General features: G+C 42.1%; 1 protein-coding gene across 3 annotated transcripts in view; it reads left to right on the top strand.

The window, feature by feature from the left end:
• Positions 1–24,196, top strand: part of P4HA2 (prolyl 4-hydroxylase subunit alpha 2) — a 52,888-nt gene extending 28,692 nt beyond the window's left edge. The window contains exons 8-17 of one of the 3 annotated variants that reach the window (XM_054037766.1): positions 1,243–1,442; positions 4,146–4,322; positions 8,577–8,647; positions 12,671–12,770; positions 14,599–14,652; positions 17,095–17,154; positions 17,224–17,289; positions 21,248–21,316; positions 22,227–22,323; positions 23,705–24,196. In XM_054037766.1, the coding sequence (XP_053893741.1) occupies positions 1,243–1,442; positions 4,146–4,322; positions 8,577–8,647; positions 12,671–12,770; positions 14,599–14,652; positions 17,095–17,154; positions 17,224–17,289; positions 21,248–21,316; positions 22,227–22,323; positions 23,705–23,775 (965 nt within the window). In that variant the 3' untranslated portion in view covers positions 23,776–24,196. The remainder of the gene's footprint in view (positions 1–1,242; positions 1,443–4,145; positions 4,323–8,576; positions 8,648–12,670; positions 12,771–14,598; positions 14,653–17,094; positions 17,155–17,223; positions 17,290–21,247; positions 21,317–22,226; positions 22,324–23,704) is intronic. The other 2 variants (XM_054037764.1, XM_054037765.1) reach the window with 2 other exon arrangements.
• The last annotated feature ends 637 nt before the right edge of the window (positions 24,197–24,833 follow it).

Below are 24,833 nucleotides of genomic sequence, written 5' to 3'. Positions count from 1 at the left end.
GTGTTCTCCAACAGGATAACAGCCAATTCTCACAGTTCCTTCTTTCAGTGGCTGTGCGCAAGGATTCACGTCAGGATAGGGGACAATTAGTCTGTTTCAACTCTCTCACCTCGAGAAGAACATGTTCAGAAATATGTAAGCAAAAGTCACTTTGTAGGAATCACTTTTAGGTGGCTTAATACTTTGCAGTACCTTCTTAATCTCAGTCTCAAATTGAAATGGGAAAAAGAATTTAGCCTTACCATTTCAACAGAAACCTAGGAGGATATCTGGCTTAACGTGAAAGATACTTCAGGTTCTTCTTCCTTATGATTCGTCCAGAACAAGATATTAAACAGGTACAACTGGACTCCAGAACGTTAGTTTAAAGCTGGATTGCAATGTACAGCACATATTGGAGATTCAAACAGCCGCATGCCAACTATATCCTATACCTGTCAAACAATGCATGTGGTCTGCAACACCACGTTCAGTGCTCTCTCAAAAACTTTCATGTCACTATCTTTCCTGCTCCAAGCTTGTGCATTTTAGGGGTGCTGGATGAGTTGGTATTGCCAGTTAACATTAAGAAATGGATTACAGTAACTAATGGGCAAAAGAGTGATTTTAAGAAAATGGTAATCTGCAGTTCCTCCCCCATACACAGACTGGCTTAGTGAGCTCCCTACTATTGCATTAATGGAAAAAATTAGTCTGTTTAATAGAAATGGTTGGGAAAAAAATATGAGGTGGCTTTGTCACACGTGAAACTTTTGCATCCTTTTGCAGTTTAGTTGATGCCTGGAATGACTTCTTATGGGTTCAGGGTTTTGCAGGGGGGTGGTTCTTCAGGTTCTGCAAGTCAAGAACGATGAATTCTTTTATTTATATGCTACTTCCATCTTGTCCGTATACTTACATATATTTTGTTTTTGTTGTGTTTATATTTTATATGAAAACATACAAATAAAATTAAAAGGATTACAGCCACCTCTGCAAGAGGACAAAAGAGGTGAAGAAACACCTTGAGCTCTCCCTCCGATTTATGCAGCCGATCTGGCTTTCAGTTCTCATGGATTTCAGAGAGGGGAACCCATTGCGTATGTTTGTGCCTCTGGTCTAAACCAATCTATATCTGGGGGAGGCTAGCACAGGCAGGATTGCTGGTGCAGTGTTGATGGGCTCAAGGCTTTCTCTGACTAGGTTACTGAGTTAGGATGAATGAATTCCATTTTTTTTTTCTTTTCATTCCCCCCAACCAAGATTCTGCTCACGAGAGGGCAGGCAGCAACCTGCGATATTTTGAGAAGTTGCTGGAGAAAGAGAGAGTGGCAAAGCTATTAAATAAGACATCAACTATAAAAGAATCGGCAATACAAGGTGGGGTTTATGAGAGACCTGCTGACTACCTGCCAGAGCGTGATACCTATGAGGCTCTCTGCAGAGGCGAAGGTGTGAAAATGGTGAGAGAAGTACAAAGTGCTGACTTGGGACGTTCTTCCTACAGTACATGTTGCTGTATAGACCGCCAAGGGCTGTGTTCTGGTAGTTCCTATGGCTTATAATAAAGTTTGCAGTTTGATTTGTAGTGTTCCCTTCCAAAGCTACTTTTCAGGACACATGCTCCCTGCCAGATGCCACTGCCCCAGCAAGTATGTAACTGTGCCATCAGCAAAGGGTCTGTTTTCAAAAATCATCCCTTTCTATTCAGAAATATTCTGGGGGAAAATTAATAAAGGAATAGAAAATGTCTGCCTGGGAGGGGAAAGATGCAGTCGGTAAATTGAATCACCCATAGTGGTTGTGGTAGAATTTAGGTGACTCACTGGAATCTCTTTACCATGATATTATTGGAGTTTCTCTAACTCTGCATTTGGGATTCAGAATAGTGGGAACTCTGTGATTATCCCTAAGTGGTATCTGCTGGTGAATGTTGACCTGTTAATGGTGGCCTTTATATAGAAACAGAATCTATTAACTTACTAGCTGTTCCATCTCGTGTCGGCCCCTGAGTAAATGGAAGTCATTATTCTTTTTTAAATTACTATTATTTAAGCAATCTGCATAGTATCAATTTTTAAAAAATTCTCCTCTTTCCCTATCCCCATCATTCTCCCATAGACTAGCCCAGATGTTTACTTTTCTCTGCCGGTAGATGGTGAAAGGAACATAGTTTTGATGACTCTGCTTCTGCTGTACATAGGAAGCCTGTAGGCTGTGGTTTCTTGTCCCCCTTAGGTAGTGACAGCCCTTTCTGACTGAGCTGGGTTTCTGTATGTATAAGTAGGCTCACTGATGCAGGGCTTAGGTTCTTCCTAATGCGGAGTCATTTAGATATTGCACTTGGAAGAGTTGAGAGCGTGTTTCTTAATTAAGTCCACACTGGAACTTCCAGCTGTTTAACAACTAAGCGTTCAGAAGTCATAATATAAACCTACATAGAAAAAAGTGCTCTCCACTGCTCATTCACAGGGTGTTGCAAACGATTGTCCTTCCAGTGTGTCCGGTCAGCCATTCTGAACACTCATTGTAGCTGGGTGTGCTAGAAGCTTTTTTTCTATCAAGGGTCTATCATGCTTTAACTATTGTTGAAATCAGTTGTTTCTATGGGGCAAGCATTTTAATCGCCATTATAGAGGGCAGAAGAGGAGTAGTCTCGGATACCTGTCTTCCAACGTGGCTGTAATTCCTAGGTTGGACACTGCTTTGGGGTCTTCTAGACTTTTCTTTTCTTTAAAAAGAACAGGAGTACTTGTGGCACCTTAGAGACTAACAAATTTATTTGAGCATAAGCTTTCGTGGGCTTTTGATGATGCGCTGGAGAGGTTAATAACAGAACACCACTAGCTGTCACCTTCAGCCCCCAACTAAATCTCTCCAGCGCATCATCAAAGATCTACAACCTATCCTGAAAGATGATCCCTCACTCTCACAAACCTTGGGAAACAGACCTGTCCTTGCTTACAGACAACCCCCCAACCTGAAGCAAATACTCACCAGCAACCACACACCACAGAACAAAAACACAAACCCAGGAACCTATCCTTGCAACAAAGCCCGATGCCAATTCTATCCACATATCTATTCAAGTGACACCATCATAGGACCTAATCACATCAGCCACGCCATCAGGGGTTCATTCACCCACACATCTACCAATGTGATATATGCCATCATGTGCCAGCAATGCCCCTCTGCCATGTACATTGGCCAAACCGGACAGTCTCTACGCAAAAGAATTAATGGACACAAATCTGACATCCGGAATCATAACATTCAAAGACCAGTAGGAGAACACTTCAACCTCTCTGGTCACTCAGTAACAGACTTAAAGGTGGCAATTTTGCAACAGAAAAGCTTCAAAAACAGACTTCAACGGGAAACTGCTGAACTTGAATTAATATGCAAACTAGATACCATCAACTTAGGCTTAAATAGAGACTGGGAATGGCTGAGCCATTACACACATTGAATCTGTTTTCCCAAGTTAAGTATCCTCCCACCTTCTTGTCAAACAGTCTGAAATGGGCTATCTTGATTATCACTACAAAAGTTTTTTTTCTCCTGCTGATAACAACTCATCTTATTTAATTAGCCTCTTAGATTTGGTAAGGTAACTCCCACCTTTTCATCTTCTCTGTATGTATATATATCTCCTACTGTATGTTCCATTCTATGCATCCAATGAAGTGGGCTGTAGCCCACGAAAGCTTATGCTCAAATATATGTGTTAGTCTCTAAGGTGCCACAAGTACTCCTGTTCTTTTTGCGGATACAGACTAACACGGCTGCTACTCTGAAACCTTTCTTTTCTTTGTTTCAGCAGTCTTGCTGCAAAGCCTTACATATAAAATACAGAATTCTAGCCAGTTGGCTACTTGCTTTGTCATTTGGTTTCCATAACCAGTAATTTATTATGATTTATAGAGGGTAGAATGTCACAGCTGTTACTTGGTAACATAGGGGAGAAAAGACTATTCGCTACTCTTTACTCACAGAAGATTGTAAAATAACAATCTGGGCCTTTACATTTTCTAAGCCAGATAGTGTGGACCTTCAGTTTCCCAATATCTTCGGTTACACAGTATAGAGGGCACTTTGGTTTTGGTCTTAAACATTTAAAGAAAACAAATATGTGTGTGTGTGTTTGGGGACTTATATTTCAGACACCTCGGCGACAGAAGAGGCTGTTCTGCAGGTACCACAATGGAAACAGAAATCCCCATCTGCTCATAGCTCCCTTTAAGGAAGAAGATGAATGGGACAGCCCCCATATTGTCCGATACTATGATGTCATGTCTGATGAAGAAATAGAGAAAATTAAGGAGCTGGCTAAACCAAAAGTAGGTGTCCCCTCTTCTACTGTTTCCATCTCACCAGTGCTTGCTGTTTCAGCCCTTTATCTCTAACAAGGAAAACTGAGCAAGTGGATTCAAAATGTCTAATTTCACATCCTGGACTATACAGTGCAGCTAAACTATGTGCGATGAACTTAAGGGTAAAACTTTCAAAAGCAACCTAAGTGATTTAGGAGCCCAAGGCCCAGATTTGTAAAGGTTTTTAGGCGTTGCTTTGCTCAGTGTTGCGGGGGCCTAAGTTTCGTTTTCAAAAGGGACTCATAAAGAGCCTTAAGTCCCATTAATTTTCAATGGAGACTTAGGCTCCTAAATCACTTTTTGAATATGATGCTTTTGAAGATTTTACTCTAGGGCATATCAAACATATATGATAACGTTGCTTCGGTTGTTAAACGCTTCCTCTTTTGTTTCTTTGGAGGTATATTTTTATTGGGTTTATTTGATGGTTTGTTTGTTTTTTTGGTTGTAAAAGCAATGTTTTCCACCCTAAAACAAAGTATGTTAACCAGGATCTCAGTCTGATCTAGGCTGTTTCCATTGATGAATGGAGCTGCAGTGTTCTTCTGAAGTTATTGGTACAGAATTATTGCATTGCATAAAATATAACAAATAGAGCATGCTTTTGTGTGCCCAACAACAGCTTACAGTCCTGAATGCTGGAACCTGTTATGAAAGAGGAGTATTGGTCAAGGTGAGGGCTTGACCTCCTTCATTTCCAAAGGTGCTTTAGGATCTCTAACTTCTACCTGGACAGCTGGGAAGAAGAGGGCTTGGTTCTTCAGCACCCCCTTCTCTGCCCTTAGGTGCATATCAAATGCAGTGCCAGCGTTGATTATGGGCTCAAGTCTTGGTGTGGTGCCTTTTTACCCAGACACTTTTAAGTTGTAGTGACACCATATATCATAAACGATGATATACTGTGTTGTACAGCTAATATGAACCTAACGTTTCTTTAGCCTTCCGGTGCTGCAATTGTCTTCCTTTACTTGCTAAACTGCAAAAGGGAAAATAATGGCAGTTCAAGACCAATTATAGATGTTAAGCTTGATTCATTCTGCTTTGCAAAGTCTGGCAAGACACTAAAAAGCATTTATATTGATTGTTATATAATGAATTATTCATGTTAATCGTTTCTTCTAGCTATTGCTGTAAACTATGCAATTAAAATACCAGTCAGGATAACCTTTCTGCGTGTATTTCTGAATGAAATATTTTAAGATATAATTGGAAATGGAGTGAGAAATCGATACCTTTTAGGAACATGAATTATATTTAGTAAGTTTCTGAAGCTAGATTTCTGTGTGTATCAGCCAAGTGCCGTGGCAGAAAATGTTATTTCTCTTTGAAGACTCGCACCTCCATTAACTTAAATCTTTTTCCTGATGCTTCACCATGACGACATGCTGTAAAACTGTCCTTGAGACTTCAAAAGCTTCAGATAAAACAAAAATTCAAACTAGCCTCTACCACTGGAAGTTTTTTCTAGTCTGGCAAAGCAAATGGGCTATAAATATAATAAGACAATAATTAACAATTGACTTAATTTAGTGTTTGCGCTGTTCAGGATTTCATTTATGAAATCACTTCTAGGTCTCTCTCACCAATTTTACATCAGTGTAGCTCCATTAACTTCAGTGAAACTACTCCCCATTCCTCACCAGTATATGTGAGATCAGGATCAGGCCCAGTGTGTGTACGTAAATGTAATCATATTAGATGAGTTTATAAATATTCCCGCATAGTTATTCACAAACTTAATTTTTCAGCATCTGTCTCAAACCTAACTGCTGGACTTACTTTGAAACCCATGGTGTTATGCCCAGAAGGGTGGAAAATATAACATTATGATGGGATAATTCCTAAATAAAATTATTGTAATTTCAGCCAGGAAACTTTATTCAGTAATCATTAAAGTTTTACAGGCAGAGCTCTGTGAGGTAGTGTGTTACTGTCTTGGATTTGGAAAGGTTGGGAGCTCCCATGTTATCCCTAATATTCTAGAATATCTCCTCAAGAAATCTCTCCTCCCAGTTCCAAACATCATCTGCAGGTTTAAATGTTCCAAGACTTTGTCTTTGAAGAAAAGCAACATGCGTGTTTGAGACAGGATAGCTGTTCAGAGTGACGAGGTGTTTTTCACGCTCAATTTGCAAAATACAGTCATTTTTTAGTCAAATGTTAAAATTGCCTTCTAAACTAAATGAATCTGTTCCTAACGATCAGCTGTGAACCACTGGAAGCATCAATAAAACTGTTAATTGTACAGGCCAGGATTGCACTGGGACAGGTGTAGCATGGAAGCATATAGAATGTAATCTTAAATTTTCATAATGGCTTCTTCATAATACAGATGTACCAGATTAGACAAAGGTGCATCATAGAGAGGAATGTATAGAGCCTTACTGAACTCAGATTTATAATGCACAGTCAGGCTGGGTTCTAGGAAAAGCTGTGCCGTTGAAATACTGAAGAAGCAGCCTGCGGTGGGGCTGGAGAGAGAGAAAACTGAAAGTGAACTGAGACTTCTGCGTGAAAAGAAAAGCTGTTGTGCTGTTAAGTAGGAAAGAATGAAATTTATAGTAGAGCAGAATTTTAATAAAGATGCTATAAAGCCCAGAAACCATATATTGCACACATTGTTTGTGTATTGGTTTAGGAATGAAATCTGGGGTGTTTTTGTTTTGTTTTTAATCCGCTATTATTAATTATATGTTGTTGTCAGGTCTACTGTGAGCTGAATAAACAGTTTAAAGTCAAGAAGACAAGCTTTTACAGAGAAATGGAGTATTCTAGCACCACACAAATGAGATGCCAATTAATAAGTTTGTAGCCAGGCATATTTTAGCTTCTCTTCTTGTTCAGGTCAACTGGTGACCATAGAAAGAAACCATATGGGGAACCCAAAGGAAATGGAGGGTAATGAGGAGTTTGGCAAGCTAAATTATATTACAGAAAGCAACACTTCATTGTCCAAATAAAGAAAAACATTGTCAGCCTGACTTCCCTGCTGTGAATTATGGAGCAGGATTCTGGAACAAAATACCAAATTAGTCAGAATTATGGGGAAAATTGTGCCAAGAGCTGCGGGTAGAGACAAGAAACCTAACAAGCAGATTGGAAGGGAAACAGGAGAATGACGCATTTGGGGAAATATGAAGGAAAATGTGATTATGGATTGGAAAAAGATACAAACGTGTAGAAAGATTGTGATTGAATGGGAGGGTGACATGTAAGTAAGTGGGTTTGGCACTCTTCACCTTCAAAGTGATGTAACTTGTTCATCCCAACAGCATCCCTGTAGTGTAGGCAAAAATGATGCATCTTACAGATGGAGAAACTGAGGCACAGTGAAGTGACTTGCCCAAGGTCACACAATAAGACCATGTTAGAGCTGTGATTAGAACTCAGGAGTTCAGTGTTCATTCTGCTAGGCCACAGTGCGGAACATTCTCACCTGATCCAACAGCAGATACAGCCCCAGCCCAATACACTTGTTCCCAGCACTTGTGCCTAGTAAACCCAACACTAAGAGAAATAAGAGCTGGAAATGAGCCTGTGCACTTCCAGCGAGGTAATATCCATCAAGTACACAGGTTGAGGACTTTCTTGCTCTGATGAGCATGCTCCCTTGTGATGTCAGTGAGCCGGATCCTGTGAATTCCTCAGCTGCCTGCACTGTAATGCCTAACCTACTTCATAACAAAGTCATTGTTTTTCTCACCTGCTCCTTGAGAATACTGAATGCAATTCTTGTGATCTATCCCAGCCCACCTTTCCAGTAGTCCGGCTGAATCCATAGACTATCCAAGAGTTAACTTTCTTTCTTCTCTGTCAGTAAGGATGCAAACTTCATGGGTCATTAATTTTCTGTTCTTTCTTCTTGCTGATACTGACCCAAGCCATACTCCAGACAACAGGACTTTCCAAACCTATTCGTCAAGCAACGTCAAATTATAGCTTTAACGGATACCATGGTTTATGCAGCCCCTTAGCCAGATTCTAATCAGGAGGATGACCGCTCTATCCCATACACTTTGCATCATAGACTGTTCTAGTGTGAAATCAGAATAAGCTCCAGATTGGAGCTAAGAATTTCACCCAGAAATATATCTAATCCAGGAATTCGGAGTCTGGCAGTTGGGGAGGGAAATAGACAATTGGTAGAATTTTGAAACAGGTTTTTTTTTTTTAACTATTTATTCTTTGATAATTTTGTCCCTGGCATTTCTTTTGACACAGTTGGCACGAGCCACAGTACGTGACCCCAAAACAGGTGTCCTCACAGTGGCCAACTACAGGGTATCAAAAAGGTAAGATGACTGTGAGAGAGCTTGCATCCTACTGTTTTGTCTTCGAACTCCACTCACCCTGAAGGCAGTACTGTAGCTGTCACTAGTCCATATGCTCTTCTTAACATTCTTCCCTTGTCTGCCTGCTTTAATTGACAATGTAGAATGAAGAATGCTATCTATCTGATTAGATCGCTTTAATTGCATGTACTGTGTTTTATACTACATCTAAGATTAGGCAGTGAGTTTTATGGCCTTTAATTAATGCTTTTTGTTTTTGTATTCTGGAGGTTGAATGTGTGCAAATTCTGGTGCTTTACGAGACTCATATAGACAAGAGTCTCTATTACTTTAAATAGCAATAACACTAATATTAACTCTAAAGATACTTTACTTTAATTCTGAACTTAAGGATTTATGAATCCTTATGTTAATGTACAATTTAGAATAATATAATAGAAATTTAATATGCAGGATTTTTGTGTGTGGAGCATCTGTCCAGCTTTACTGATCTAAAAACACAAATATTTTTGTCCCTTTCCTTTTGGCGACAAGAAGACCTGTACCAAATGGTTTTCAAACAAAACTCAAAATATACAGTTTGGAATATCGAGCTGTATTATAATACTTTGCACATAAAGTCTCACAACACCTTGCTGACATTGAAAATTGTTATAACAGTTATGCCTCTAGAAAGGTTAAACTTTCATAGATTAATATATTTTTAAGATCAAAAGGGTCCATGTGGTCATCTCATCTGATCTTTTGCATAAGCCAGGCTATAGAACTTCCCTGAATTAATTACTTCTTTAAGTCCAATACCTGTAGTTGAACTAGAGCAGCGGTTCTCAAACTGTGGATGGTGACCCCATTTTAATGGGGTCACCAGGGCTGGCTTAGACTGGGGCCCAGGGCCGAAGCCGAAGGCAAAGCCCGAGCTCCACCGCCCAGGGCTGAAGCCAAAGCCCAAGGACTTCAAACGTGGATGGCAGGGCTCAACTTATAGGTCCCCTGCCTGGGGCTGAAGCGCTTGGGCTTTAACCCCCCTTCCCGCCAAAGGCACTGGGGCTTTGGCTTTGTCCCCCACCTAGGGCAGAGGGGCTTGGGCAGGCTCAGGCTTCGGTCCCCACTTCTGGGGTCGTGTAGTAATTTTTATTGTCAGAAGGGGGTCGCGGTGCAATGAAGTTTGAGAACCCCTGAACGAGAGCATATCTTTTTAGAAAAACTTCTAATGGTGAATAGAGAGGTTTGGAGACTATACAATGTAACCACGTCAACACCCTTTTAAATCCCTCCATTGCCTTCACTCTCCTGTATCAAGTTTGAGGGTCTACACTTAGGGTGACCAAATGTCCTTATTTTATAGGGACAGTCACGATTTTTGGGCCCCCTCTCCACACCCGTGCCTCCTGACAGGCCCCCCCGCCCAGAACTCCTGACTCATCCAACCCTGCCCCCCAGCTCCTTGTCCCCTGACCACCCCCTCCAGAGACCCCCCCACCCTAGCTGCTCCCCCAGGACCCTCCTTGCTCCCTGTCCCCTGACTGCCCTGACCCCTATCCACCCCCTGCCCCCTGACAGACCCCAGGACTCCCATGCCCCATCCAACCCCCCCTGCTCCCTGACTGCCCCCTCCAGAGACCCCCCCATCCTTAACCCCCCCCCCCCGGGATCCCACCCCCCCTATCCAATCCTCCCTGTTCCCTGACTGCCCCCACCCCTTATTCAACCCCTCCCCCCTCAGCCCCCTTAACATGAGGCTTCTAGCAACATGTTTGGCTCTGCGCAGAGCCAGACATGCTGCCCAGTGGGAGTGGGCTGCCCCGCCCCTCAGAATGCTGCACGCGTGGCGGCATGGCTCCAGATGAGTGGGGAGCGTATCTGCCTCCGCGCAGAGCCAAACACTGCCCCGCGGGAGCACGCAGCCCCAGCACCTAGAGTGCTGCGCGCGCGGCGGCATGGCTCCAGGGGAGCGGGAGAGGCCGACAACTTGCTGTGCTCGGCCCGGCGCTCCGGCCTGGGCACACCCTGTGTGCACACCTATGCATATTATATTTCCTTTTTAAGGTTAATCAGTCCTGTTCCTCCCTCGTCAAGTTCCTGCAGAGCATTTGCTCAGTTTCTGGATGAGTATTAGGCACTAATCTGTGCTACACTAAGGCTGGTTGCTGCCGGAGTAAGCCAGTAGATTGTAAACGTGATGGGGAAGGGCAGGAAAATCTTCCAGCATTTCAAGGCAAGATTTCCATTGACTTCAGTGGGCTTTATGTCAGGTCCAACGAGTCCAGTTGCTTCTCTCTATTGCATCAGTTCACATGTTAAGTTCATCTTCTCAAGGAAAAGGACGTTTGTTACTTCCCGTTCCCTTCCCCCAATATCAGGAGGGCCAGGACTGTGGGTTTCCTCAGGCTTAAAGGCTGGTTGTGCTACGTTTCAACTGCAGCATGCACATTTTCAACCTCCTAGTCTTCTGATTATTACCTCTACCCTACTTCCTTGCATGATGTTTTCCACCTCCTTTGCTGGCTGTGTTTTCATTTTTCTTGTTCAGGAAAATCAGACCTGTATAGAGAGTATCCAGCATCCTGCAACACTGTCACACAGCATCTTCTGAGGGAAAGTCTTTTTTGAAATCCAAAAATCAATCAGATTTTGCACCTAGACAACCAGAAACATGCACCTAGATTTCCAATGCTAAATCTCAAGGTGGAAATGTTCTCTGGAAGTTTTGCTTAAAGGCCGAGATCACAAACTGAGTCGTGCTAAAAACAGACTATAGTGATTTGATAAGGGGAGGAGGGAATCACGGTGATGTCTCCATCTTGTGTTATCTTGGGCAGGGATATCTGATGGACAGGGCAGTCTGTGGTTGCAGGACAGGTTTTAACGGACGGCACATTTTTTTTTTTTTAAAACTAGTGAGTAGAATGGGTTCCTGTTATCTAGCAGTTGGCAGAATAACTGCACATTTCAGGAACAGCAGACATGTTTATGTGCTTAACACAACAAAGGTTTGCATAGCAGCCAGGTCAGTACAGCTTCAGCTGATGGTGATGGGTTGCACTGGCCCAAAAAATACATGTGCTTGTCTTTACCGTCTGTACCCCGTGGTTGCAGTCTCTTCAGTGTATATGAGAGTAACATTTTTCAAAACAAACCAACTTCGTCAGCATCACAAGCCTGCAAAACTGCATTCTCCCAAGTTTGTGGGTTGTTGTTTTTTTTAGATGATCACAAGATCTGTAGCTGGTTCCTCATTACAGCTAACTCCATAACTGCCACGGTGGTTCTGGATGCACCATAAAAACCTATCAGAATCTTTGAAATCACTCTAGCTCTTGAAAACCTGCAAATCGCTCAGCTTTTTCACCTATCAAGCTTTTATATAAGGGAGCACTTTTGCCGCTGATTTGCTTAAGCCACATAAGCTGGCGTTGCTCCAGCTTTTCAGAAGTTACTGCCTTTGACTGTTCTTTGCATATATGCTCTGTCACACTTTTCAACAAATAAATAGTGTCAGCAAGTGGCCAGCACCTCAGACAATGAAGCCTAAAATGTCTCAAATTGGGGAACTAAACTCAGAGAAAATGAGAAAGTTTTGGCTTACGTGTGTGAATAAGAATGTTGATGGCCCTTTGTTAGGCCTGGAAGCTCTTTACTGTATTCTCACCTTCTAGTTTCGAGAAAGAGCACCCACTTTTTGCAGTTTTTATTAGTTTTAATAAAAGTTTTACTATATCTGTGCAAAAACCAAAACCAAAGCTTTCACACCTGCTTTTGCTGTCTGTGAACGAAACTAAATTTGAAGTACTTCGCAGGTGGCAAAACCTTGCAGAAACCACCAAAGGTTCTGGTATACAGTCACATGTGGTAAAGCTGTGTCTGGCAGAGTGAAGGAGTATGCAGTGTAGTGGGAGCCGCGTTGGTCCCAGGATATTAGAAAGACAAGGTGGGTGAGGTAAAATAATGAAGTAGGGCTGTTGTGAGTCTAACATTGGATTTCTCATTTATTTTTTGCTCTTTTCCCCTCGCCTCTGTACCCAGTTCATGGTTGGAGGAACACGATGACCCTGTTGTTGCCAGAGTGAATCACCGAATGCAGCATATCACGGGATTAACAGTAAAAACAGCTGAACTATTGCAGGTTGGTTCTGATATTTCTTACCTGGGTTAACATCGCAATGTTCTGTAAGCAGCTTCCACGCGCGCCAGCCAGTCGGGTGGGTCAGGATTTGGCCTTACATGGAAGTGAGTATAGGAAGGGGATATTTTCCCAACCATCTCACTCAACAGCTATCAGAAGGCCTAAGCAACTCAGAGCACATTCCCATGGTGTGGGTGGGCAGGGACCCCATGAGAGTGTCAGTGTAGGCATTCCACTTCCTGCTACAGAGCCGTGCAATGGGGCAGTTTGTTCTCCCTGTGGATAGCAAACGTGGAAGGACAGAGGGCAGCCAAGGAATAAGACATGGAGCCAGAGAATCTTCATCACTGGCAATCCATTAGCCAGTACTGCCATTTAGAGGGAGGTGCAGCAGCCCCACCCCAAGGGGAGGATTCTTTTTCTTAGTTCAGCAGCGATGTAGATCCATTGAAAGCAATGGTTCCCTGGCAGGCCGGGCCGGTTTGTTTACCTGCCGCGTCCGCAGGTTCGGCCGATCGCAGCTCCCAGTGGCCGCGGTTCGCCGCTCCAGACCCGCCTCGGCCCGCACCGCTTCCTGCAGCTCCCACTGGCCGAGAACGGCAAACCGCAGCCACTGGGAGCTGCGATCAGCCGAACCTGCGGATGCGGCAGGTAAACAAACTGGCACGGCCTGCCAGGGGCTTACCCTGAACAAGCTGCTCCCCTAGTTTGGGAACCACTGATTTAAAGAGTTCTCTGTACTTGGGCTTTGGGCAGGGATCCAAGATTTGGCCAAAATAAAAAGTCTTTAAGTGAAGATTCCTGGTTGGGAGGAAAATAACGTCCTTATTGCTGTTGCCTTTAGGACCCTCTAGAGAAGGCTATGAAGACTGTGAGCCCTGCTCCAGCCCTTTTGTACTATTCTGATGATACAGAGGGAATGTGAATTGTCTGCATCTTGTGCCTAGGGAATGGCCCTGCAGTAAGGGGTTCCATAAGTGGCACAGAGGTGCTAGAACAGCTCTACCTCCCTCTTGTAGACTGCAGTTTTGGAGGAGTGTCAGAACATGGCTGGAGCACTGCTGCTCTCTGGCTATTCTCAGGTGCCAGATAGCCGCTTAGCGGCTGTGGCAGCTGGGTAGAGTATAGAACAGCCCTGAGGCTGCACTAAATCATGTCAGGAGGCAAAGGGCGGTTTAAATCCACCTTTGGTATTCCCTGTCCCTCTACAGGTCCATGAATGAAACTGGCCATGCACCTTCTAAAGCCAGGCTCTCTAGATGGAGCTTTAACAGACTCACAACCTCTGTGGATCAGGCACATAGAGGAGCACGTAATACACCCTGGCCAGTATATGTGTTATATTGAAGTGGAAAGAGGTGGTGGACAAACATGTGAAAAATCATTGTTTCTATTCTTTCATTCGTTAGCCTCTTGCTATAATAGTCAAACATTCTAACAGAACATTGCCACAGGACCAGCACTTCCAGCTTTATTATTATTTTTTTAAATAGTTTCTGCTTAATATTTTAAAATAGTTTCTGAATTATCCAGCAAGAGAAGACGGTTATAGTGACCACATTCAATTAATTAGATATCCCTTCAATGTAATAAACATTTTTCCCTCTTACACTTTGTATTTATTTATGTATTCATGTGTTTATTTTGGGATAGAAAAAGGGTGGATTAAACATAACATGTGACAACATCAGAGTGCAATGCAGTCCTGTCAAGAGCCACGTCCTCTACATGTGGATATGGTTTGGATCTTTGCCTTCAAGAAGAAAATATTTGTCCTCCCAACTATCTAATTTGCAATTAAATGTGTTTGTTTCCCCCCACAACCTAGGTTGCTAATTATGGAATGGGAGGACAGTATGAACCACATTTTGATTTCTCAAGGGTAAGATCACAGTGTCAAATTCATTCTACATTAATGCTAAATGCAAATAGTACTTTAAAATAAGGTTCATTTTGAGAGATGTTATAATGTTTGTTTTCATGAAAAATGATTTTAATATTAACCTAGGGCCTGACCATGCAAGGTGGCCAGTGACCTCTGCTCCTGTTCGCTTGGGTATTTAACAGCTTGCAGGAGGTATTTGGAAACTTGCAGGATTGGGTCTCTGAGTACCAGGCAGAAAGAGACAGTAGGAGTCCACGAGTGCCACCTAAACACAGTCAATGACCATGCCAACCCTACTGGGGAGCTATGGATCGCTGTCCTTTTTGGATGTATTCCATTTATAACTGCTTGGTTTAAACCAATGTTTTGTTAGTGTGTTACGGTTAAATCCGAATTCAGATTTTGGTCCTGTATTTGGACCCACTAGCATGGACTCCCTGCACCCATCGAATCCCACTGATTTTATGAGCACATAGTTCCACAGTAATGTTTCTGAATACAGGATCGGGGCCTTCGTCAGCATTAAAACAAAACTTTAACACTGACGGCTCATGTTCATTACCAAACTTTTACTGCTCATAAACAAGTTTTGGCTTGTTAGCTTTACTGAACATCACTTTCCTGTTAACTTGGAGTCTGTGTAATCTCTTGATGCAAATAAATACATTTATATTCTCTTTAAAGACTTTGAACTAAAGGAAGTTGATAGAATCTCAATAAAGAACGCAAATTATCCATCAAATTGGCCAGTATAATCTTTACTCTTGGATTAGGCACTTAGGAAGGAGCTGCACTTGGAATTTAGCTAGTAATTGCTGCCAAAGTTAAGGCAAGGCAACAATTAGACTCAGTATGGGTTTGGACTGGTCCTCTTTTTCAGGTATCTAAAAGGGTGTCATAAGGAGGAGGGAGAGAACTTGTTCACCTTAGCCTCTAAGGATAGAACCAGAAACAATGGTTTTAAACTGCAGCAAGGGAGGTCTAGGTTGGACATTAGGAAAAAGTTCCTAACTGTCAGGGTGGTTAAACACTGGAACAAATTGCCTAGGGAGGTTGTGGAATCTCCGTCTCTGGAGATATTTAAGAGTAGGTTAGATAAATGTCTATTAGGGATGGTCTAGGCAGTATTTGGTCCTGCCATGCGGGCAGGGGACTGGACTCGATGACCTCTCGAGGTCCCTTCCAGTCCTATAATCTATGAATCTCCACCCTACGTGCATTGCAGATTTCCATATTTTGCAATCTCCACGCAAGTTTGCAGCTCTTTGTTTCCTCACAGAACTTTGTACAGTGATTTTTATTATTTTTTAATATAAAAGTATGTCCCACTTTGAACACTAATGTCAATCACTCAAAACTTTCAGACCTGTTTTTAGGAACCAAAACTCCAAAATCTTCACATAGGCTGCATTTGGCAGAAATGCTGGAAGCCTGTGATGGTCCAAATTTTAAACATTGTTGGTTTCAATTTGGTTATGTATGTTTTAAATCACAGTGCCTTTTGTGAACCCATTTCAGGACAGACATGTGTTCTTGCATCCAAAATTGATTTGAAATAATTTATATTTTTGAGTGGCTTTTTTTTTTTTAATCCTGATTTCCTCCATTACCTGTCTAATCTTCAGGACTTTCTTGTTGTTCCTTCGTAACAATGCATCTTAACATCTCCTGGCTGAAGTTCCTTATTGCTTTTGGCACTTGAGACGTTCAAATAAATTGTCACTTGCATCGTGCGATGGGAGGTGATGGATGCCACTCCTAAACTGACTTCAGTATGTGATCCTAAACAATAATGAGTGAGGCCTCCAAGCATTTTCTGGGGATTAATGATAAATTGGGATTCTTGTTCCATTCATTAATCCCAGACAGTTGGCAGTGTCTGGCTGGTGTCATTATTGCTATTACAACCTGTCACAGTTAGTTAAAAATACTCTGCTCCTTTTCCCGGAGCAGAGTATCTTATATATGGGAACAGTTGGTTAGACCTGTACTGTTGCTGCTGTATCAGACATTTAGGAGAACCAGGGGTCTGATACAAAGCCTGCCGAAGTGAATGGGGATCTTTCCATTGACTTCAGTAGGCTTTGGATCAGGCCCAGTAAAACCAATACAGCTGCCATTCACACTGAAAATTTCATAAGGGTTATAATATTTATTTGCAGAATGTTTGCGCTCTATGCCCTAATATTTCCATTCAGACGCTTCTGATTGCTGAAGAACTGCATTGATTCAATTCTACGTATACTTTCTCAACGTGCACATTGCATGCTTTTTCAAAACGTAGTTTGGCTGCAAGGCGTAATGCCTTTATATGCGACTCCATATAAAGTGTCCACATTTTGTGTCAAACTACTGGAATTGTTTCTGCAGAGAGTTACACGCATGTAACATTAGTGTGAGCCTGTTTGGAACTTGGGTTAAAGTTGTTATCTATTACAGCGACCCTTTGACAGCACACTCAAAACGGAAGGAAATAGGCTAGCAACGTTTCTTAACTATGTAAGTACCTCTGCGTCCTTGTTGTTTGTGCTCCTGAAGTTTGCAGTTGATTCTCATTTAATTTTATAGAAAGATGAACCTGATGCTTTCAAGCGTTTAGGGACTGGAAATCGTGTGGCCACTTTTTTAAACTATGTAAGTATGATAATCCTGTACGTGTCGAGTGATGCTTTCCGAAGCATCACTTTTACAAATAACCAGTTGCACAAGCTGTAGTACAGACTCACTAAAAAGCTATAGCATCTGAAAATGAGTATTTCCTTGTTCTCACGCCATCTGTTGCTATCACTGTTCAGTATTGTTTAACCCCAATGTGGAAAACATAATTTGAATAGAGACTAAATGTTTCTCTTGTTTACACTGGAACAAATCCATTGACTTCACTGGATTTGCACGGGTGTGAGAGGAGAATTTGACTCAGAAGTTTCAAAGTGAAACTTTGAAAGAGGCTGAGTGATTTCAAGCATAACCTTTCACTCAGCATCCTAGCCATCAGATGTTTGTCAAGGAGACTTCCATCTTTTTCACCGGTGTCTGATAGCACTTGATGTTGTGGATTTTCTGGCAGTTTCCTCTTTGTAACTCTCCGCTCAAAGCTAGTATACTGTAGTGTAGTTATTACCTTTGCAAATGGAGACATGACTAACAAAACGCTACTTCAGTTAAGAAACTCTGCTACAAATGCAAGTACTGAAAATAAAGTAATGTTAGCATGGGGCATTTCCAGCATGGAACCTAAGGGCCATATACGCTAGATTTCCCTGAATCATCCCCACTGAAATTAATGAGCGTTCTGCAAGCAGATTCCAAGCTGTATATTACCCTGGCTATGTTTGCGTGGCTGTTTTATTCTGACAGTGACATAGAGGTTATCTGATAACTATCTCAATAGTTTGGGTCTTCAGTCCTGTTACATAATATAGTTTGTGGGTGATGCAGGGCAGGTGTCACCCCATTTGCAAAATGTTTTGAATGAGTTGGCATTTCAAATGTCTAGTGCAGCTTGTAAAAACAACCAGAAACAACTTGACTGAAACAATGAAACAGTTGTCTGAAACCGTGGTCCCAAATGGGTCTGTTAGTTAGGATGAAATTTCAGTGGCCGTAGCTCATATTGGGCTTTTCACATTTTCTGAACAGCCTTGATTGAGATTAAAAATAATAATAATGAAATACATTGTCAGTTCTACATGTACAACAGCAAATTTCCCTTAGTATATGACGTCTACAGCATGTCAGTATGTCCAAGGTGCCTATTATAAAAGATTGTTTTGTTGCTGAAATGTAGGTTTTTAATTGGCCAAGCTGCATGCACTATGCTTTCTAGATTGGGGAGAGAGGGAATTGGCCCCTAATGCCATGGCATCCTGTGCCCTTTTATTGTAGGTACCAAGCTGGACACCAAAGTATCATAATGATCAAATCAAAATGAGAAAGTGTGATGGTATTTGGGGCGGTAATATTTACAAAACACAAGATCCAATCCTGCTCCCATTGATGGCAGTAGTGGTTTGGCTGTTGATTCTGCTCTCTTTGAAGTCAAACCCGGTTTTATACCTCTTCACCGGGGGCCTGATCTAAAGCCCATTGAAATCAGTGGAAATACATAGAGACATTTCTGACCTATCAGTCTTCGTCCACAAAGGAAACCTGCACAACCTTTCAAAAGATGAGCCTGAACAGATGGACTGAACAGAGACACTGAGTTTATGGCTTATTACAACAACCTGAAACGCACTAATGCCCTCTTTTTGTCCTATGATTGCAGAGGTGTTAACAGGCCACTCTTGTGCTGTTCAACTTATGCTAAACTGTCTATTCCACCTTGGGTTTAACTGTGATGCTCACAGTACCTTTCCCAGACCTGAGGAAGAGCTCTGTGTGGCTCGAAAACTTGTCTCTCTCACCAACAGCAGTTGGTCCAATAAAAGATACTACCTCACCCACCTTATCTCTCTATATAACATATGCATGTGAAGTGAACAAAAATCTTTGGCTGCTTTGAGAGCCTTAAAGAATGGACCAAGCTGAGACGTTCTGAGGATCTCCCAGACCAGTAAGGTGTTCTCTCACTTTCCTGCCTTATAACTTCAGGTGCCTTACTGCTATGCTGCTGTAGCTCAAAGCCCTGACACCAACAGCATGCTTAAAGGTCTCACCCTGCCTACCACCAGCCTACTTACTCTCAGCAACCCTTCCCATTCTGAGTCCCCAAATCCATCCACTCCAAGTTCTTAACTACCAGACACTAAGGGCAGGTCTTCACTACTCACTGGATTGGCGGGTAGAGATCGCTCTATCAGGGATAGATTTATCGCGTCTTGTCTAGATGCGGATAAATCGATCCCCGAACGCACTCCCTGTCAACTCTGGAACTCCAGCTCGCGAGAGGTGGAAGCGGAGTCGACGGGGGAGCGGCAGTGGTCGACTCGCTGCCGTCCTCACGGCCAGGTAGGTCGACCTAAGATACGCAACTTCAGCTACGCGAATAGCTATTCGCGTAGCTGAAGTTGCGTATCTTAGGTCGACCCCTGCTCCCCCCAGTATAGACCAGGGCTAAGACTCTTCCCCTGTGGTTCGTCACCCCTGAAGGAGTGAAACCTGTTCCCCCGTTATCAGCTAACTTTGTGGGACACACTCCACACAGTTTGCACAACTTGTTTGGGGGTAAAAATAAAAGGTTTATTTAATAGAAAAACCACAGATTCAAAGATGAAATAGTAAGGAAGACAAACACGTACAAGTTACACAGAAAATAAACATAAAGACCCAGCCTCAGGTCTTTACATTTATACATCAGATAAAAATCCCTTTTCTAATACAACTGCCTATTGTCTTTGCTCAGTTTCCTAGCATGCCCCCTACCTCTAAGGGGGGAATCCAGTGTTCACAAACAGCCCCATGACTTCAAGACTGTCCCTCAGTTCTGGATCCTTTCACTTCAAACCCTTTTCCTTTTAACGGTTTGCTGGGGTAGGGGTTCTTTCTCTCAGATCTGGTCTACTCTACAGACCTATACCGGGACCGGGAGAACTACATTGCTCAGGGATATGAAAAGCCACAGTCCTGAGCAACGTAGTTATATCGACCTAACCCCTGTGTAGATGGCACCATGTTGGAGAACCTCTCCCACCAACATAGCTACCGCTTCTCGGGGAGGTGGATTAACTATGCCGAGAGGAGAGCTCTCTCCCATTGGGATAGAGTATCTTCATTAAAATGCTACAGTGGCACAAGCTGTAGCGTTTTAAGTGTAGAGCTGTCCTCAGACTGTGTTCATTTATGGTGAGGGAAATTCCCTCCTTTTTCAGTTTGGCAAGACAGGGGGTTTTCTTTTCAATTTCAAGTTGTTTCAGTGTTTTCCCATTAACTTATCTTTGCCTGGCTGGACAATGGATGGGTACTTGAAGTTAGTTTTGTGTAAACAACTAGCTTGGAAGGTATACATGAAATTGTAGTACTAGTCATGAGCAATGATATGATTTGGTCAGGGAGGTCACTGATTCCGTGATTTTAACACATCTCCATGACTTTTGGCTTCAGCTTCGGCTTCAGCTTCAGCCCCGGATGGTGGGGCTCAGGCTGTCAGCCCCAGACTTTGGCTTCAGCTCTGCCGTGACCATACGCTGACTTTGTCCTTTCTACCAAGACTGTTCTATGAATTTTGCTTAATTTTACCGTAACAAAATCATATCCATAGTCAGGAGCATGTTATTGTACATACATGAATACGTAGATTCATAACCATAGCCTGTATACATATCTCATAATGCCCATCAACCTTAATTGGCATATTTTTATACACAATAACGTATACAACAACTGCTCATTCTTTGGGGTTCAGACCCCCTCTTCTCCCTTTGGGGGTCTGGACCCTGATTGTCACACAAGTTTTGTGTGTTCTGTTCACACTTCAAATTCAGCATCCTCCATGTCATTAATTGTCTGTTTATACAGTATATGAGTTATAACTCTGTGTTACCACTGGTGCTTTGGGGACTTTTATAACGGTTCAGTGGTTGTGATTTGCATGCTCTGACATTGCATCATAAAATGTTTGTGTTATGGTGACTTCGTTAACTTATTTTCCCAGATGAGTGATGTAGAAGCTGGAGGTGCTACAGTTTTCCCTGATTTTGGGGCTGCAATTTGGCCCCAAAAGGTAACAATTGCTTTATTTGTGTATACTCCCTCTCCCCTTTCCCCACATGCACACAAAAGTTAGTGAAAACATTGTTGCTTTCATACACTTATATGGTACGAGTGATAGTAGTGACTTACTTAGGGCTGCACTAGATTATGGGCCTACATATTGCCATTACAGAAAGCAATGAAACCTGGTTCTGGGTGGCTGTAGAATGTCAATCTGTCCACAATCTGAACAATTTCTACAAAGGGCAGCTTTTAATAGGAAAGGAATTGCATGGAGGTAAGATTACTCCCTGCTCCAGACACAGTACACCCATACTAGATATTAAACACATCATCTGCCCGTTCCTTAGGGTTTTCCTTTGTTATCTTAAATAAGAAGAAAAAGCAACGTCATCTTGAGCTTCCCCTTTTGCGTGGCAGTACTTAGGTTTTCTCCTTTCAGGACTCCCTGGTCCCTGTCCCTCCTACTGAAAAAGAGTCCCAAACAATTTATATGCATGCGTTTGAGCTAAGACTTGAGCTGCCCAAGTGAATTAGCACAGCAGCTGTGGCTCTCCTATGCAGAGTTGTAGCTCCTGACATCCTGTCATAGGAATAAACCAGGGAAACCTTGGATCAATTTAAATAAAGATATAGACAGTCCCATAAACCCAGAGTGCACTATGGCAGGGATGGAATGGGAGGCTTTTTATTTAACAGATGTGAAGCTCAAAAGAGCAAAGAGAAAGGTGAGATAAATGAATGCTTGGAGTTTAAATTATTTAATTTTGATATACTGTCAGCAGTGAGCCACAAGCGTGAAGTTACTAAGAGCCAGGTACTTGGTGTTTTTACTTTCTCTTTCTCTCATACCCACTCTCACATATACACATTCTGAATAGTTGCGTTGAACTTTGTTTAATCCAGACTTCCGTTTTCAGGGGACAGCAGTGTTTTGGTACAATCTTTTCAGAAGTGGCGAGGGTGATTATCGAACAAGGCATGCAGCTTGCCCAGTATTAGTAGGGTGCAAATGGGGTAAGTCATTGTCCTCTACTTGCCTTTAGTAACAAAAATTGCAAGCTGACTAATAAATTCCCCTTTCAGTGAAAAGAGAATATTATCTGAACTTCCTTCAAAAAGGATTCTGTAGTTTTGGCATTGCCATTTTCACTTTTGCCATTTTGAGTCATAAATATACATCACTCCACCAGTGTTGCATCAAATAAAAATCACACATGACACCCAGTTATTGCATTCTCTGGTCAATGTTGTGAATGTCCTTTTTTTTTCATGTTGAAAACACTTATAAGGCTGCTGATTCAATATGGTACATCTCTAGATACAGATGTCGTGAAAATCAAGGATGATTGGGGTTCAAGGCACTGATCCTACGAAAACATATAGATGGACTTAACTTTAAATGTGCAAGTAGTCCCACTGAGGTCGGTGTGACTACTTACCTGCTTAAAAGTTAAACACATGTATAAGCGTTTGCAGGATAGGGACCTAAGTAATTACAGAGGTCCCTTTGTGGTCATATCCCCAGGTGACATACTCTGCCTGGAATATAGAAGGTGGACTCATTAGCTGAACTGGTGGTCTGGAAAGTGACAATGTAGTTTTGACTAAATAATGTCTGAACAACTTCTACTGCACTGACACTTCCAGAGCACTTACGAGAAATAACGCAATTAAGAGAAGATCAAATGGAACCCAAAGAGAAGAGCTTTTTCTGCAGTGTACTTAGGAACTGGTTACTTTCAGATCACCCTAAGTAAAGCAGTTGGCATGTGTGTGTCCCCCAGCTAATTCTAACCTTGCACTGGAATATCTTTTTCATCATCACCTATTCAAAATAGACAGTTTTACAACAGGTTCTGGAAGTAAATAGATTCTAACATTGTCAGGCCAATGGAAAGTGAATTCTACCTTTGGGCCTCAGATGTTCACCTCCACAGCCTGTGAACAAAAGTCCACATCCTCAATCCTCTATCCGGCTGCTTTGTTCTAGAATATAGAAGGTGGATTCATTAGCTGAGAATATTTATGGGAATATACCAGGCTGCACAGAGGTCTACACCACCCATTCTCCCACTCCAGCATAAAGGGCATTGCAGAGGGAGAATTACCAGAGCACCCCACACTGCGGGGTGATCCCAAATTGGCAGAATAATGCAAAGGGGAATGTTGCCACCATTGCTGTAAGTTAAGACTGGCCCCGGAATTGGAAAGGTACCTTGCACCCCTTCCCCTGAGTCTCTTTAGCTCTTGTGTGGGAGAAGGAGGAACACAACCATCCAGTTCAACCACCTTATTTTGTTAATCCAAACAAAATTTCATCCCTAGAAACCAAACTTTGAAGGTTACATGCAGGCTCCATGTACAGTTCTAACTAATTTATCTCTTTGTTCCACAGTTTCAAACAAATGGTTCCACGAAAGAGGGAATGAGTTCTTAAGACCTTGTGGATCAACAGAGGTTGACTGAAATCCAGCCTGCTACCAGCTCTTCCTTTTGTCCCTTTCCTTCTCTTTCTCTTTCAGTTCATTTCTAAGAAATGATCCATCTTCTATTATGAAAGAGCTCTGGCACTTTTTAAAAAGAATGTCACATCTATAAGTGAAAGAAGCAAAAGGCTCTAATGACTTGGCAGTACTTGGTAACTGTTATTTTCCCCATCCCTCCCCCAGTTTCACCTTCTCACCACACCCTCCCAGTTTCTTTCTTCTGTCATAGCAGTGCAAACAGCACTTTTGGTGATTCACTGCATTTGAGCGCCTGGTCTTGTGCCTTTCATTCCTCAGATGTTTTAGATGTTAAATATTTCATTGAACCAAAGTTTTGTGTACATGTTAAATTTATTGTATTTCTATGGATTGCAAGTTTTAACAAATAAATGCTGTTTCAAAAAAAAAAAAAAAAAAAAAAAATGTCCTCTACTGTGAGCTCGTGTCTAATGCTGTATCATAGCTTATCTGTGAGTCTGGGCCATTTGTTTCATTTAGAAATGTTTATGATCAGATTTGGACTAGAACTTCAGAGCTCGATCACACAAGGTGCTGAGCCCCCACACCTCCTAGTGAAACCAGACTGAGCCCATTGTGTCAATTGGCGTAGCTGTATTGAAATCTTACAATATGCTTATCATGGTGTGGCTTGGCCTGGATTTTGCCTTTGTCTGAATTGACATCAGTGGATGCGTTGCTTGAGTAAGAACCTCCGGATTTGGGCCCGAGCTTACTCCAGTTAACATAGACTTGTCACTTTCATTTTTAAAATAAGAAATACAAAAAACCGTACAACACAATAAACTCCTATGCTTCCATTATCTTTAGGAAATAATTGTATATGGGAGACCTAAAATCTTTGAAAAATACATAGGTAGATTGATGACAGTCTCTAGTTATGATTTTAAACATTTTCATTATTTTTGTGTGAAGCCTTTGAATTTTTGTGACTTTTTCATCCTGAAAGTAGACATTTCCATTGCATAGTACTGTGCCTTTTTGCTACAGGAAGCCCCTGATCTAATAAAGCACTTAAGC

The sequence above is a fragment of the Malaclemys terrapin genome, chromosome 8, assembly GCF_027887155.1.
Source record: "Malaclemys terrapin pileata isolate rMalTer1 chromosome 8, rMalTer1.hap1, whole genome shotgun sequence".
In the NCBI taxonomy this organism is placed as follows: Eukaryota; Metazoa; Chordata; order Testudines; family Emydidae; genus Malaclemys; species Malaclemys terrapin.
The sequence above is the reverse complement of the archived record's forward strand: the minus strand, read 5'-3'. Positions and strand labels throughout refer to the sequence as shown.